Genomic DNA, 18,108 nt, shown 5'->3' on the forward strand with positions numbered 1-18,108 from the left:
TTATATCTGCCGCTCATCACCGGTGACGAGCGAGTAGACGCCAAATGCGTGGGCACTACATTCATGATGTATTCACAATGGCTGAATAACGTTAAGGTGAACAACAATTTGTTCATGCATTTAGGTTTCATTTTTTTAACATTTCAGGTTGTGTAAATATTTTATAATGAACAAATGTGAGCCAACAATGACTAGTATATTTATAAAGTAAGGATTATTTAGATTAACTCGTGCTGTAAAAGTAATCTTTGTTGTTATTTTTTGACACATGGTGCATTACCTAAATGGCAAACCTTACTGTTACTGCTAGTGACATTGTAAATAGTTGCAATGATTTTAGAGCACTTTTTATTGGGCCATTAGTTTCTCTAAAGAGTGTCATTAGACTCGTTCCATGAGTCACGTGAGTTGAGTTAATAAATTTGATTCATTTCTGTGAACCAGTTCAAACAGTCAGTTTTTGTGATTGATTCGAAACTCTTATGTGCCAATTTATTTGTGTCATCATTCAAAAATGGTCTGTATTTTTTTATATATTAAAATGTTTTAGTACAAATATACTGTAGGTAAATATTGCATTGTTATATTGGTGCATATAAAAGAAAATTTTCCTGTGTTGCCTTGATTTCTGTTCAATTCTTGCATTAAACGTTTTATCTACTGTATATGGTTACAGTTTGGTAGAAATACAAAGGTGTAGGTGTAATTGTTATTTTTATCACAGTAGTAGCAGGCACACATTTAAAGACATTTATCACGTCACAAGCCTTTATTTCCACCTGTGGTGTATGTGAATGTACAACACACCTCTGTCACCCAATACGCACATGCAGCTCACCCCGCGGCCCTGACCCATGAAACCCACGAAAGCTGCAATTACTGCAGCGCTGCCTGGTGGCCTGTGGCAGCGTAAGTCCATCCCAACCCTCTAATTTCTAATTACCGCTGCCTGAGGCCAGGTGAAAAGCCAGTCGTGATAACATCTTCCCCAACTACCTGTAGCCAAGCAGAAAACACACACCTCGGTGTGCGCGCATAATTACACTCTTCCAGACATGTGGGGAATTTGCTTTTAGAGGATGATTTGTCAAGAGCCGGCGGTGCTGTAGGGGTTTGGGGGTAAGCTGTGCCGGCAGATAGCTCAGGGCTCATTTGGACAAGCGTTCGGCGTCGGCTGATATTTAACATTCCTTCAACACACACACATGGATCCAGTGTGTATCAGTCTAAACAAGCAAAAAAAAAAAAAAACACCACAAAGATCCTCTCGAGTGTAATTCTGTCTCCTGCAGCTGAAGGGTTTAAAACACAGACGGTGTGATCGCTCATATTCACACACTGAATTATCAGCTTAAAAACACATTTAGAAGAGCGCAGATAAGACACGGGACGGGATTTGGGGGAAAAAAAGGGATTTTGATAGAAAAAAAAAAAACAAGTAATCCCAATTCATCTGAAACCCTTCAAATAATAGAAAGGGACAGAAGATTTACAACTCCACATTTACATTCTTATCATTCAAGCTTTAAAGCTGAATATAAACATTATATGCAAAAGAGCTACTGAGACATAACCTTCTCCAGTTCACAGTTACCAGTCCATTAGTGTTAACCCACAAACATACTCATATCAAAACGCGTAGACTCAGTGAAAATTGTGCCTATAATTGTGACTTTAGGGATCTTTGTACATTATTTACCCCTCAATGGTGCGTAGTTGTACCTTAAGGGTATGTACTGCTCTAAAGCACTTTTTAGGAGCAGAAAAGTTAAATTTGTCCATTAAGCGTACTTTCCCAGTGACAAGCTGTTTTTGCACATTTTGCAACATCTCGACATTCATTTGCAACTTTAAAAATGATGCATGTAAATTGATCGCAAATGCTGATTTAATAAAATCTGCAGCTTGAAAGAGGAAATTAAAAATGTGTGTTAAATTTTGCAGCTGAAGAAGTAATTTTATGGTGGCGTTGCAGAGATTCTACAGTGATGTTGCAATGATGTTACGTGAGGTTTATGGTGACGTTACAATGACGGTACAGTGATGTTAAAGAGATGCTACAGAGATGTTGTGGTGATGTTACTATGATGTCAACAGAGATGTTACACTGATGTTGTAGTGAGGTTTATGGTTTATGATGTTACAGTGAGGTTACAGAGATGCTACAGAAAAAAACTGGATTTTTCTATAAAGAAAAAAGAGAGATCCTACAGAGATATTACAATGTTGTTACAGTAAGGTTACAATAATGGTATGGTGATGTTAAGTAGAGGCTACACAGATGTTACGATGATGTTATAGTGATGTTTATGGTGATGTTAGATTGATGTATGGTGATGTTGCAGAGATGTTACAGTGATGTTGTAGAGATGCTACTGAAAAAAAAGTATTTTTCTATAAAGAAAAAAAGGAGAGATGGTACAGAGATATTATGATGATGTTACGGTGAGGTTTATGGTGGTTATAATGATGGTATGGTGATGTTGCGGAGATGTTTCAGTGATGTTGCGGAGATGTTTCAGTGATGTTGCGGAGATGCTACCAAGATATTACAATGATGTTACAGTGAAGTTACAATAATGGTACAGTTATGTTAAGTAGATGCTACAGCGATGTTACAATGATGTTATGGTGAGGTTTATGGTGATGTTACATTGATGTATGGTGATGTTGCGGAGATGTTACAGTGATGTTGCGGAGATGCTACAGAAAAAAAAGGATTTTTCTATAAAGAAAAAAGGAGAGATGCTACAAAGATATTACATTGATGTTACAGTGAAGTTACAATAATGGTATAGTTATGTTAAGTTGATGCTACAGAGATGTTAAAGAGATGTTACAGTGAGGCTTATGGTGATGTTACATTGATGTATGGTGATGTTAAGGAGATGTTACAGTGGTGTTGTGGAGATGCTACAGTGGTGTTACAGTGAGGTTTATGGTGATGTTACATTGATGTATGGTGATGTTGAGGAGATGTTACAGTGGTGTTGTGGTGTTGCTACAATGATGTTACAGTGAGGCTTATGGTGATGTTACATTGATGTATGGTGATGTTAAGGAGATGTTAGAGTGATGTATGGTGATGTTAAGGAGATGTTACAGTGATTTTGTGGAGATGCTACAATGATGTTACAGTGAGGTTTATGGTGATGTTACATTGATGTATGGTGATGTTAAAGAGATGTTACAGTGGTGTTGTGGTGTTGCTACAATGATGTTACAGTGAGGCTTATGGTGATGTTACATTGATGTATGGTGATGTTAAGGAGATGTTACAGTGATGTATGGTGATGTTAAGGAGATGTTACAGTGATGTGTGGTGATGTTAAGGAGATGTTACAGTGGTGTTGTGGTGTTGCTACAATGATGTTACAGTGAGGCTTATGGTGATGTTACATTGATGTATGGTGATGTTAAAGAGATGTTACAGTGGTGTTGTGGTGTTGCTACAATGATGTTACAGTGAGGCTTATGGTGATGTTACATTGATGTATGGTGATGTTAAGGAGGTGTTACAGTGATGTATGGTGATGTTAAGGAGATGTTACAGTGATGTATGGTGATGTTAAGGAGATGTTACAGTGGTGTTGTGGTGTTGCTACAATGATGTTACAGTGAGGCTTATGGTGATGTTACATTGATGTATGGTGATGTTAAGGAGATGTTACAGTGGTGTTGTGGTGTTGCTACAATGATGTTACAGTGAGGCTTACGGTGATGTTACATTGATGTATGGTGATGTTAAGGAGATGTTAGAGTGATGTATGGTGATGTTAAGGAGATGTTACAGTGGTGTTGTGGTGTTGCTACAATGATGTTACAGTGAGGCTTATGGTGATGTTACATTGATGTATGGTGATGTTAAAGAGATGTTACAGTGGTGTTGTGGTGTTGCTACAATGATGTTACAGTGAGGCTTATGGTGATGTTACATTGATGTATGGTGATGTTAAGGAGATGTTACAGTGGTGTTGTGGTGTTGCTACAATGATGTTACAGTGAGGCTTATGGTGATGTTACATTGATGTATGGTGATGTTAAGGAGATGTTAGAGTGATGTATGGTGATGTTAAGGAGATGTTACAGTGATGTATGGTGATGTTAAAGAGATGTTACAGTGGTGTTGTGGTGTTGCTACAATGATGTTACAGTGAGGTTTATGGTGATGTTACATTGATGTATGGTGATGTTAAGGAGATGTTACAGTGGTGTTGTGGTGTTGCTACAATGATGTTACAGTGAGGCTTATGGTGATGTTACATTGATGTATGGTGATGTTAAGGAGATGTTAGAGTGATGTATGGTGATGTTAAGGAGATGTTACAGTGATGTATGGTGATGTTAAGGAGATGTTACAGTGGTGTTGTGGAGATGCTAAAATGATGTTACAGTGAGATTTATGGTGATGTTACAGTGATGTATGGTGATGTTAAAGAGATGTTACAGTGGTGTTGTGGTGTTGCTACAATGATGTTACAGTGAGGCTTATGGTGATGTTACATTGATGTATGGTGATGTTAAGGAGATGTTACAGTGATGTATGGTGATGTTAAGGAGATGTTACAGTGATGTATGGTGATGTTCAGGAGATGTTACAGTGGTGTTGTGGAGATGCTACAGTGGTGTTACAGTGAGGTTTATGGTGATGTTACATTGATGTATGGTGATGTTAAGGAGATGTTACAGTGATGTATGGTGATGTTAAGGAGATGTTACAGTGGTTTTGTGGAGATGCTACAATGATGTTACAGTGAGGTTTATGGTGATGTTACATTGATGTATGGTGATGTTAAGGAGATGTTACGGTGATGTTGTGGAGATGCTATAATGACGTTACAGTGAGGTTTATGGTGATGTTACATTGATGTAGGGTGATGTTAAAGAGATGTTACAGTGGTGTTGTGGTGTTGCTACAATGATGTTACAGTGAGGTTTATGGTGATGTCACATTGATGTATGGTGATGTTAAGGAGATGTTACGGTGATGTTGTGGAGATGCTATAATGACGTTACAGTGAGGTTTATGGTGATGTTACATTGATGTAGGGTGATGTTAAAGAGATGTTACAGTGGTGTTGTGGTGTTGCTACAATGATGTTACAGTGAGGTTTATGGTGATGTTACATTGATGTATGGTGATGTTAAGGAGATGTTACAGTGGTGTTGTGGTGTTGCTACAATGATGTTACAGTGAGGCTTATGGTGATGTTACATTGATGTATGGTGATGTTAAGGAGATGTTAGAGTGATGTATGGTGATGTTAAGGAGATGTTACAGTGATGTATGGTGATGTTAAGGAGATGTTACAGTGGTGTTGTGGTGTTGCTACAATGATGTTACAGTGAGGCTTATGGTGATGTTACATTGATGTATGGTGATGTTAAAGAGATGTTACAGTGGTGTTGTGGTGTTGCTACAATGATGTTACAGTGAGTCTTATGGTGATGTTACATTGATGTATGGTGATGTTAAGGAGATGTTACAGTGATGTATGGTGATGTTACAGTGATGTATGGTGATGTTAAGGAGATGTTACAGTGGTGTTGTGGTGTTGCTACAATGATGTTACAGTGAGGCTTATGGTGATGTTACATTGATGTATGGTGATGTTAAGGAGATGTTAGAGTGATGTATGGTGATGTTAAGGAGATGTTACAGTGATGTATGGTGATGTTAAAGAGATGTTACAGTGGTGTTGTGGTGTTGCTACAATGATGTTACAGTGAGGTTTATGGTGATGTTACATTGATGTATGGTGATGTTAAGGAGATGTTACAGTGGTGTTGTGGTGTTGCTACAATGATGTTACAGTGAGGCTTATGGTGATGTTACATTGATGTATGGTGATGTTAAGGAGATGTTAGAGTGATGTATGGTGATGTTAAGGAGATGTTACAGTGATGTATGGTGATGTTAAGGAGATGTTACAGTGGTGTTGTGGAGATGCTAAAATGATGTTACAGTGAGATTTATGGTGATGTTACAGTGATGTATGGTGATGTTAAAGAGATGTTACAGTGGTGTTGTGGTGTTGCTACAATGATGTTACAGTGAGGCTTATGGTGATGTTACATTGATGTATGGTGATGTTAAGGAGATGTTACAGTGATGTATGGTGATGTTCAGGAGATGTTACAGTGGTGTTGTGGAGATGCTACAGTGGTGTTACAGTGAGGTTTATGGTGATGTTACATTGATGTATGGTGATGTTAAGGAGATGTTACAGTGATGTATGGTGATGTTAAGGAGATGTTACAGTGATTTTGTGGAGATGCTACAATGATGTTACAGTGAGGTTTATGGTGATGTTACATTGATGTAGGGTGATGTTAAAGAGATGTTACAGTGGTGTTGTGGTGTTGCTACAATGATGTTACAGTGAGGTTTATGGTGATGTTACATTGATGTATGGTGATGTTAAGGAGATGTTACGGTGATGTTGTGGAGATGCTATAATGACGTTACAGTGAGGTTTATGGTGATGTTACATTGATGTAGGGTGATGTTAAAGAGATGTTACAGTGGTGTTGTGGTGTTGCTACAATGATGTTACAGTGAGGTTTATGGTGATGTTACATTGATGTATGGTGATGTTAAGGAGATGTTGCAGTGATGTTGTAGAGATGCTACAGAAAAAAAAATATTTTTCTATAAAAAAAAAAGGAGAGATGGTACAGAGATATTACGATGATGTTACAGTGAGGTTTATGGTGGTTATAATGATGGTATGGTGATGTTGCGGAGATGTTTCAGTGATGTTGCGGAGATGTTTCAGTGATGTTGCGGAGATGCTACCAAGATATTACAATGATGTAACAGTGAAGTTACAATAATGGTACAGTTATGTTAAGTAGATGCTACAATGATATTACAGTGAGGTTTATGGTGATGTTACATTGATGTATGGTGATGTTAAAGAGATGTTACAGTGATGTTGTGCAGATGCTACAGAAAAAAAAAAAATTTCTATAAAGAAAAAAGGAGAGATGGTACAGAGATATTACGATGATGTTACAGTGAGGTTTATGGTGGTTATAATGATGGTATGGTGATGTTGCGGAGATGTTTCAGTGATGTTGCGGAGATGCTACCAAGATATTACAATGATGTTACAGTGAAGTTACAATAATGGTACAGTTATGTTAAGTAGATGCTACAATGATATTACAGTGAGGTTTATGGTGATGTTACATTGATGTATGGTGATGTTAAAGAGATGTTACAGTGATGTTGTAGAGATGCTAAAGAAAATAAAGGATTTTTCTATAAAGAAAAAAGGAGAGATGCTACCAAGATATTACATTGATGTTACAGTGAAGTTACAATAATGGTATAGTTATGTTAAGTAGATGCTACAGCGATGTTACAATGATGTTACAGTGAGGCTTATGGTGATGTTACATTGATGTATGGTGATGTTAAGGAGATGTTACAGTGATGTTGCAGAGATGTTACGATGATGTTACAATGATGATAAGGAGATGTCATGGTCATGTTATTGGTAAGGGCCGTTCTCGGGCACAGTGTGAAGCAGAGCCTTTTGCTTTATTTAAGTCCTGTTCACCAGCATGTGGTTTTTGGTTACTAATCAATTTTAAACTCACATCTCGAATGTTGATATTCTATCTCTATTTCTATCAATCCACACATGTCCATTGTGTAAATACATGCACATCGGACCACCACAAAAACATTTGCCCTCAGTTCAACTTTTAGTGTGGAACCTGATCAGTGTTTCTTTTGCGGCGGCGCGTGAAACAGGAGTGAGAGAGCAGGTGACACCGCAGCCATTTCGAGGATTAAATGAGATTCCAATCTGGGCGAGACACCCTGTGTGTGTTCCAACACAAACATCATCTGACGAACCACTCAAGTGTGCATTACTGATGTCATCTGATCTGGGCTGCAAAGTTCAGGCATCCCACAAGATCAATGACATTACAAAATTATTCTCAATGTACCTCAGTTTTTCAAAAACTGCAAAAACATCATGGAATTATGGTGGTACAGATGATACTGCAGATACTGTAGTGCTGTATATCGTATGGCACGTCTATATTTGTAATGTTTTATAATGCGTAGGCTTTCAATCAACAGAATCAGAAACTGTGCTTCTGTGCAGGTCAAACTGAAGGGTAACACTTTAGTATAGGGAACACACATAAACTATTAACTATGACTTGTCCCTCGATAAACTCCTAATTTACTGCTTATTAATTGTAAGTAAGGTAGTTTTTAAGTTTAGGTATTGGGTAGGATTAATAATGTAGAATAAGGTCATGCAGAATAAAGCATTAATATGTGCTTAATAAGTACTAATAATATTCTAGTAATATGCATGCTAATAAGCAACTAGTTAAAATACCCTAAAATAAAGTAGGGCTGCACTACGATTAATCGCGATTAATCGTTTGCAAAATAAAAGTGTGTGTTACGTAATATATGTGTGTGTGTTCTGCGTATAATAATTATGTATATATAAATACATGCACATACATGTATAAATTTAAGAAATATATACATGTATAAATAAATATACATATTTATATATATTTTACATTTACATACATATTTTATATATAAATATAATTTCTTTCTTGAAAATATACATGTATGTGCATGTACTTATATATACATAATTATTATACACAGAACACACACATATATTACGTAACGATTAATCGTTGTGTAGCCCTAAAATAAAGTGTTACCAACTGAAGATATTGGGATTTGTTCTGTGTTTATTGCTATTTTCAGCCCTGCGTCACCTGAACATAGGGCTGCATGATTAAACAAAATATAACCAAAACAGCCATTTGGCTAAGTGCGATTATCAAATCTTAAAGTTAGTGATTTAATTAATGTGACCATCTTCCTATACTGTATTATTACAGTGAAATATTACAATAGTAATATTTATCTTGTTTAGTATTTTTTATATTTTTATTTAGTAATAATAATACATTTAATAAATTATCATTATTATTTTATAGCCATATTGATATATAATCAACATGAACAAAAAATTGTGTAGCCCTACAAACAAACGTTTTTTTTTCTTAAATCGCAACCTTCAATCAGAAAAACCTCAATTAGATTTTTTTCCCTAAATCGTGCAGCCCAACCTGACCATCTGCCAGTCTAAGAGCAGGATCATTTTAAAACCTCAATAGTGGCTGGACTGCTCAAGCCCTGCCCGGTTTAGAGGCCGTCACCCACCGAACGCCGCCACTTTGATGAGGAGGGCGTTGAGGCCACTTGATATGATCTCTCTGAGCAGCTCGGCCTGGTCTCGGCGCCACAGGTACGCCAGCGGCTGGAGCTGCAGTCTCGCACACCTGCAGAGAGAGCCACAGCGTCAAGTGGAGAAATGAGAGAAATACAAAGCAAACTAAGCAGGCGTGGAAGAAGATACGGATGGATGTGAAGTGAAAAGAGGGCGGCACTCTGACACAACTTCAAAGACAATTAGCGCTCGCTCTCTGGCTTGGCCGAACGCCACCGCCACGCTCATGTGACATAGGTGGACGTCCGCTCAATGCCGGCATCACAGGTCAAACTGAGAGCTTCAGCGATTAGGGCGATTAGCACGATACGGCTGTGCCCTGTGGCCTCATGGGCTGTCAGGTATACAGGTAGGGTTACACCACTTACCCCGCGGAGGAACAATAGCTGACTGACAGCGGTATGTGCGGCTACATGCACAGCTCAAGTGAGCTGCAGGGAAAACGGCTGCGGAGACCAGGATTGAGCGGTGTCAGCGTCACACAAACTAGTGCATTAAATGTTTGGAGTCACTGTAAATCAGTCACTAATAGTTTGACATCCTAAAGAGAGTAAACACTGACACTTTTATAACCTTGATCTTAAATGTCAACTTCTGATTCAAACAATCACATACATTTTCCTCAGTTCATCTGACCAACGACAGACAGGAGAAGTGTTCAAGGAACCCGTTTGGAAACATTTAGGCTAGGGATGCTCCGATCAGGATTTTGGCAGCCGATACCGAGTACCGATTTCTTGTCATGGTGATCAGCCGATACCGAGTACCGATTTCAATGCTTCACTGATTTGTAAGCTCTTTGATCACCTTTTCTCCAGATAAAAAAATACTATAGATGTTGCCTTTATTTTATTTTTGTTCCATTTTTATGGTAATGTATGTAATGCAACTATAGTTTTAACAATGCACTAAATCACAACAATTATTCATTATACAGTGAATATTTTAATATGCCTTTAAAATGGTGTTCCTGCACAGAAAAAAACAAACAAACAAAATGAAGCAGTCTTATGCAGCCCACAAGGTTTATTTAAAAATTGTACAATAGTAAAATGTTGATGACAAAATAAACATTTAATCTCCTAAAATGGAGAAGTCTGAATTAACTTAAACATTGTCCAATACCAGTCCTAGCAGGACAACATAACCAAGAAAAATACATTTAAAGTCCTAAAACAACAAATCGGATAAGTGTGATGCAGCTCATTAGGTTTACTTAAAAACTGTCCCATAGTAAAATGTTGAGGACAAAATAAACATTTAATCTCCTAAAATGGAGTAGTCTGAATTAACTTAAAAACTTTTCAGAATGTCTGTAATGGATGGCTGAGTGAGAGTCGTATTACTAGTTGTTACCGTTGCCTTTTTTGCAGTTGCCAGTTTTTCATATTCAGCATAAGTCTCGCGGTGGCTTGTTCTCAGGTGCCGAATCAGGTTCGTCGTATTGAACGTTTTGGACAATACTCCTCCACAAGAGATTTCTTCAGAACATACACGGCAAATCGCGAATTTTTCATTGTTTCTCGCAACGTCATAGAAATTCCACACAGGTGACGACATGTCTGCAGCGCTATGTTCCCGCGCGTCCTCACACTCACGCGCTGACGTCATCAAATTGCGATCGGTTCGTGAGATCGGCCAAGTTAGTGAGTACCGATCGAGTCATAAAATATGATTATCGGCCGATTCCGATCTCGGGCCGATCGATCGGAGCATCCCTAATTTAGGCATTTTGGATATATTTAGGCATTATTTCTTATGCACTTGATTATTTTCTATTCCTTTTCTATGTAAAGCACATTGTGTATGAAATGTGCTATATAAATAAAATTGCCTTGCATATAAATCTGTTAATTTACTTTATAGATAAACTCCAAACACCTCATAGCAGTCGTTGAGTTCAGCTTGAGGAAATGAACATGAGCAAAACCACAACTCAATAGCTGTAAGGAGCCAAGCTGTCGGAAAGGGCAGGCCTGAGTCAGGATGGTCACCCGATTGGTGTTATTTATATTTATTTATTTTTCACACAAGTCTCTGGCACATTGGCTTGCCGTTTTTTGAATTACCCAATGACATAATGCAGTCTGTTATGTGTGAGAAAGGGAAAGGAGAAACAAGAGAAAGGAGCTCCACTTACACATTTTCCACACGTACTCTCTGGTAGTCCGACAGAATGGCCCCGACAGACACAGCCTCCACATGCGTCTCTTCCTGAACAACCAGAGGAGGGAGGAAAGAGAGTCAGATCTGAGATGATGTACAAGGAGCTGCAGGTTTAAATCCCACATCCAGCGATGCCTTAAAGGGGGCCTATAATGCCCCTTTCACAAGATGTAATATCAGTCTCTGGTGTCTCCAGAATGTGTCTGTGAAGTTTCAGCTCAAAATCCCCCACAGATCATTTATTATAGCTTGTCAAATTTGCCCATTTGGGTGTGAGCAAAAACACGCCGTTTTTGTGTGTGTCCCTTTAAATGCAAATGAGCTGCTGCTCCCGCCCCCTTTCCAGTAGAGGGCGGAGCTTTAACAGCTCAACAACAACAAAGCTGGAGAATCTCACGCAGCCAAAATGAGGATTGTCAGTAACGGTGTTCAGCCTTACATTGTTCAAACCGGAGTCGACACTGATGGAGAGACTCAGGAAGAAGTTACAACTTTTAGACGTTTCTGAATGGTTAGTGGATACATTGATGTAGTTGCTGTGGAGTTGATTCAACTCATCCACTAGCATGTGCCGTCATGTTCATCTTTTGTGTTGAATTGACCCTCGTTTGTGAAGCAGTCCGGCGTAAAAGCTTCGTTGTAGTCCCTATCAGCTGTTTGTTGTAGTTCTTAAAAAGCAATTTCTGTTAAATAAAATATCTCCCTAAGCATTGAACTTTGAGCGTCGTAACTTTGCAGATGTTGTTTCTGCTCAAACAGCAACATTACACACTAACTAAAGTTAAAAAAGTCAAATCATAATCAAGGTCCCCTTTAAACATCATGTAAACATCACACACAGAAATCCCACCGGCCTCAGTCAGCATGGTGATAAATAAACACACATGAACACAGTGACCGAACCAGACGCAACGCTACATTCAGTCGCAGTGTTTTTATTTCTGCCGTTTCATGAAATCTCAAGTATTTGTTCTGAGTCTGAATCTCATTCAATGCGAGTAACTCGTGCTCAGTTCATCCCAGTGGTCAAACTTCAGACGTGAAAACAGGGTAACGTCACTGCTGGAGCGCCGTTCAAGCGCCGTCAGATGCTCATGCCTTTGGCAAACCAAGATAAGGCCTATCGCTTTCCATCATCACTAAACAAGATTGAGCAAACTACATTAGGCAGAAAACACAAACAAATTACAAGAGCTTTAGGCTAGACTCTTTATCTAGCACTGGGACTGTTAGCGTGTGTGTGACACGATCAGAGTCTCTCGTTCAGCCGTTCCCATGAGGCAAACAAACAGCAACCTCACGCCGACTCAACATGAACCACTGAAATAAACCCGGCGTGCTGTTATTTACTCATGAACACAGGAGAACTTCTGATGAATCTTCATGCAGCTCTTTTCCACAGACGCCTGACTGATCCGACCGATTGTGCATTATGCATAAATCAGATGAAGCGTTACATGAGGACAGAATGAAATTCAGTCATTGTTCACTAACAATAAGGCCTGTTGATAAATCAATTCAATTGATTGCGGTTTGATTCAATTCACAATTTCAGAAAAATTCAGAACAATTCAATTTGCTTCAACATAATTTGATTTGACAAGTAATTAATTAAACTATAGAACTCTGAATACTTCCTCCAATGCATCTAAAACAAGAACAAGAAGAAAGACAAACAACGCTAGAAGTCAAGACACTACAGGCCACACATCCAAAAAACGTGTTTATTTTATTACAATGTCTATTTGCATCTGTACATTTAAATTACAATAGATATATTTAAACACCCAATTATATTTTATTTTACAAAATTTTTGTTTCTAGTAACATGGTGAAAATGACAGTTTGATTTGGAGCCAATTTGGTTCTTGACCACTGAAAATGGGTAAAATTCAACAATTTGGACATGGAGTCACATTGGGGTCCCATTATCTGTGACTGAACTATATAGGACCGTGAAAATGAACATTTCAAAAGGAAAGTTTATTAATAATGACAATCTAGAGTTACAGGCATGACAGCTGTAGAAAAATAATATTTATGGCTCTCAGACAGGATTGTTATATGACTATGTAATTGAGCTGATGGGAAAAAAAATAGATACATTTCTAATTTCAACATTATTTGTTCTTCAGATATTCCTCTTTAAAAGAAAAAAGTATCAGCTGTGTGCAAAGTGACCCACATTTGGTTTTTGACCACTGAAAAAGTGTACAATTTACTCATGGAGCTTCATTAAGATCTCCATATCTCTGGGATTGAACCATTGAGAGCCTTTAAAATGAAGATACCAAAAGGAAAGTTTGTTAAGAACCAGAATCTAAAAGGATATTATGATATCTTTAATACTTCTTGAGTTACAGGGATGCAAATTTGAGGCAAAAAACACAAGAAGTGCTTTTTGCCATTTTTGAGCCGTCACTGTTGGCATATAATGAAACAAAGATTGCTAAAGTCAACAGATTTTACTAATAGATCTACCAATCTCTGTGTAAAAATAAAATAATGATCCTGCCTTTATAAAGTAATTTTTAAACCCCTGAAAATTGGCTTAAAATATTAGCAAAAACGCTTTTGTAACATTATCACTACAGTTCAAAAGTTTGGAGTCAGTAAGAGTTGTTTATTTTTTTTTTTTATTCATTTTTTGGGGGGAAAGAAATTAAAGAAATTACTACTTTTATTCAGCAAGGATGCATTAAATTGATCAAAAGTGACAATATAGACATTTATAATGTTGCAAAAGCTTTATATTTCAGATAAATGCTGTTCTTTTCAACTTTCTATTCATCAAAAAATCCAGAAAAAAAAAAAATCTGTCTTCAACATTGATAATAATAAAAGTTTCTTGAGCATCAAATCATCAGATCAGAATGATTTCTGAAGGATCATGTGACACTGAAGACTGGAGTAATGATGCTGAAAATTCAGCTTGGATCAGGAATACTATATATGCACATAGAAAACAGATATTTTAAACTAATAATATTTCACTGTTTTTACTGTACTTTTTCAAATAAATGCAGCTTTGGTGAGCAGAAGAGACTTTCAAAAACATTAAACAATCATAGACAACACAGAATTATGATTAGATGAATATAAATTGTAAAAATATTTCACAATATTACTGTTTTTGCTGTATTTTGGATCAAATAAACGAAGCCTTGTTGAGCAGAAGAGACTTCTTTTAAAAACTTTTGACTGGTAGTGTATATATGTATAAACAATAAATGTGAGAAAAACACAGTAAAATGACTAACAGATCATTTAAAAATAAATACTGATATAAACTGTAACAGTATCTCAATGATACTAAAATAGCAGAGTTTGGATCGATTTGAGGGTGAGTAAATGATGACATCTTTTATTTTGCTTCAAAACACAGAGCAGAACAAACAGGAGCTGCAGCAGAACGTAACATGAAGACTTTAAGACCTGCTGCAATGTAAATGTCACGTCGACAGTAATCAAATAACCGTGGCGGCAGCGGCTTCTGTAATGAGGATGAAGCGTTCAGCGTTCCTCCACACAGGTAAAGCTCTCTTCTATTAGCTCTCGCATCGATCGCGGGCGTCCCGGGAGTGACCCGAGAGGTCATCATTTATGTATTAAGCAGGTTTAAAGGTATCCATTTCTTTTTATGTTCTTTTTCAGCAGTAATGTGGAAGTAATCAGAGACGGGTTTGATTTTTTTTCGCTCCTGACACCTCGAGCGATCGATCGGCCTGGTCCTGTGGCCCCCAGAAATCCACCTGGACACCTGCAGCTCCACGGAAGCCGCCGGATAAAAGCTGGAGCCGGGGAGGAAGAGAGAAAACAAAGGCGTGTTTGGAGGGCCTGATGGACCCCGCTCTCACGGGGCCGGCCCGTCTGCTGATGTCGATAATGGAGCGGAGCGCGGGGCCCGTGAGGCTCTTAAAGAGCAGATGTAGCTCCACCTCTGATTTGAGTGTGTTTCTCACACGCGCCGGCGGAAGCAAGCGTTTGAACATCTAACGGTGACCGAGCACTCGCTGAATCTCATGACATGAGCATGTGGAGCCTCCGACAATAATCATCCGGCCCAAACGACCAGTTCATTCTCTAACAGCAGAGTGAAATTTCCTGATCATTTACTCACCTCCATGTCATCCAAGATGTTCATGTCTTTCTTTCTTCAGTCGAAAAAGAAATTAAGAGGAAAACATTCCAGGATTTTTCTCCGTATAGTGGACTTCACTGGCGTTCAACGGGTTGAAGGTCCAAATGTCAGTTTCAGTGCAGCTTCAAAGAGCTCTACATGATCCCAGACGAGGAATAAGAGTCTTATCTAGAGAAAGTATCGGACATTTTCTAAAGAAAATAAAATTTATATATTTTTTAACCACAAATGCTCGTCTTGCACTGCTCTGTGATGCTCCACACATTACGTAATCATGTTGGAAAGGTCGTGCGTGACGTAAGCGAACGTGCAAAGACTAAGTCGAACGGCCTTTACAAAAAAAGGTAAAACAACGGTGTCAGACATTTCAAAGTTTTTCACCCTACCGCAGTACTTCCTCCTACGTCACACATGACCTTTCCAACATGATTACGTCATGCGTGGAGCATCTCAGAGCAGTGCAAGACGAGCATTTGTGGTTAAAAAGTATGTCATTTTTATTTTTTTTAGAAAATGTCCAATGGTTTCTCTACATAAGACCCTTATTCCTCGTCTGGGATCATGTAGAGCTCTTTGAAGCTGCACTGAAACTGACATTTGGACCTTCAACCCGTTGAACCCCAGTGAAGTCCACTATATGGAGAAAAATCCTGGAATGATTTCCTCTTAATTTCTTTTCAATTTCTTTTCTTTTCTTGAAGAAAGAAAGACATGAATATCTTGGATGACATGATGGAGGTGAGTAAATTTTAATTCTGAAGTGAACTAATCCTTTAACTAAGACTATTACATAGTGTAGCTGTTTTAACTATGATAATAATTAACATATACAGTCATATTGTATCGTGCACATAAAACGGAGTGATATTTTATTTTATTGTTCACAGATCTGCTGAAAGCACGCGCCGTCATTATATTTCACACAATCTCACAGCAGAGCCACAAACAGACCCGTCGATATTCGTCTTCTGTCTTCTGACTTGAAATTTCATTGTTTTCTTCACAGATCTTGAAAGGACTGCTGTGTTTTTGATGTGTGAGGATTTCATCTGTTCTATTATTCTCAAAACCCATCATAATCATATTTGAGGATCGCTGTAAGCAAACAAAAACAAAAAACAATCACTTCTAATAAAAAAAAACAAAGTCAAAATAATCAATATGCAAAAAAAAAAAAAAAAAAAAATCAGGAACTTCTATACATGTGGGGGCAATGAAGCCATTTTTGACAGAAAATTTCTTTAGAATTATATTTTTTCTTTTCTATCTGAATCAGACTCAGTCTATATGACATGATGAACATCAACTCAATCTCCAATCATGATCTCAGATCGGTCTCATGGCACACATGAAGCACTGAGACAATTAAAGCACATGTGCATGTCATCATACTGTGTAAAGAGATATATAAACAGCTTTCCATTAATAATAATGCAAAATAAAACTGCACGTTCTTTTGATTCCTGAAGAGCAGAAACTTCACGTGTGCAGCTATAGATGGCACTATTGCACCATCACACACACTGAACGGCACACCTAAAACACAGCCATTCCTTTCTGCTCAAGCGTCATTTGCTCAAAAGATAACATCTAATTAAGTCAAAGTGCTGGATGAATCTTTTAAAATATCACACTTCCCAAACAGAACACACTTCTGATGCTAAAACGCTCTCGCTCCTGTACCAGAGATTTAACAGCTCATTATCGTACGCTTCCTGTCACCCAAAATCAAACCGCGCTCTTCTGACACACACATACACACGCGCTTTAACAAAAAATCTTTTTGATATCCTGAAATAATTTGGACGGACAAAGGAACTTTTTTTTTATTTGGCTAATTTTGTCATCATCAAAAGTGAATTATCATTCTTGATGATCTGATGCTGAAATAACACTAGAAACTTGTGCAAAAAACACTTGCATCGACAAAAAGAGTAAAATAAATACTGTGATGAATTATGTAAAACTGAAATATGAACAATAATTCTGAATTACAATTATAAATGTACAGAGACCATTTAAACAGCTGTTTCAGCAGCATATTAGCACAATTCTGTGTTTGTTTAATGCTTTAATGTCTCTTCTGTTCACCAAGACTGCAAAAATACAGTAAAAATTGTGAAATAATATTACAATTTAGAATATCTGTTTTCTATGTGAATATATAGTAAAGTGTAATTTACTCCTGTGATCAAAGCTGAATTTTCAGCATCATTACTCCAGTCTTCAGTGTCACATGATCTTTCAGAAATCATAAAAAAATAAGAATGATCAGTTTTGATGTCATGGTGACTTTAAGAGCTGGATATGAGTAAGAGACTCTACACTGCAAACAATCCAAACACAGGTTTATCTGAACACAACAGCAGCAGCAGCACCACTACCATCTCTAATAACACTATTTCTGTGTTAAATTAAGACACCAGCTTGACGTGTGCATTTAATGCTGCAGCTCTACAGTGAAAAATGAGCTAAACATTATTTACAGTGGCGATCAGCATCATGTAAACA

The 18,108-nt window shown here is 37.8% G+C and overlaps 1 protein-coding gene across 1 annotated transcript in view; it reads right to left on the reverse strand.

The window, feature by feature from the left end:
* Window positions 1-18,108, reverse strand: part of dph6 (diphthamine biosynthesis 6) — a 91,508-nt gene that overhangs the window by 63,717 nt on the left and 9,683 nt on the right. Inside the window, exons 4-5 of the mRNA XM_067368067.1 lie at window positions 11,431-11,504; window positions 9,224-9,342 (exon numbers count right to left, since the gene is read on the reverse strand). Coding sequence (XP_067224168.1) covers window positions 9,224-9,342; window positions 11,431-11,504 — 193 coding nt within the window. The remainder of the gene's footprint in view (window positions 1-9,223; window positions 9,343-11,430; window positions 11,505-18,108) is intronic.

The sequence above is a fragment of the Chanodichthys erythropterus genome, chromosome 18, assembly GCF_024489055.1.
Source record: "Chanodichthys erythropterus isolate Z2021 chromosome 18, ASM2448905v1, whole genome shotgun sequence".
NCBI classification, from domain to species: Eukaryota; Metazoa; Chordata; class Actinopteri; order Cypriniformes; family Xenocyprididae; genus Chanodichthys; species Chanodichthys erythropterus.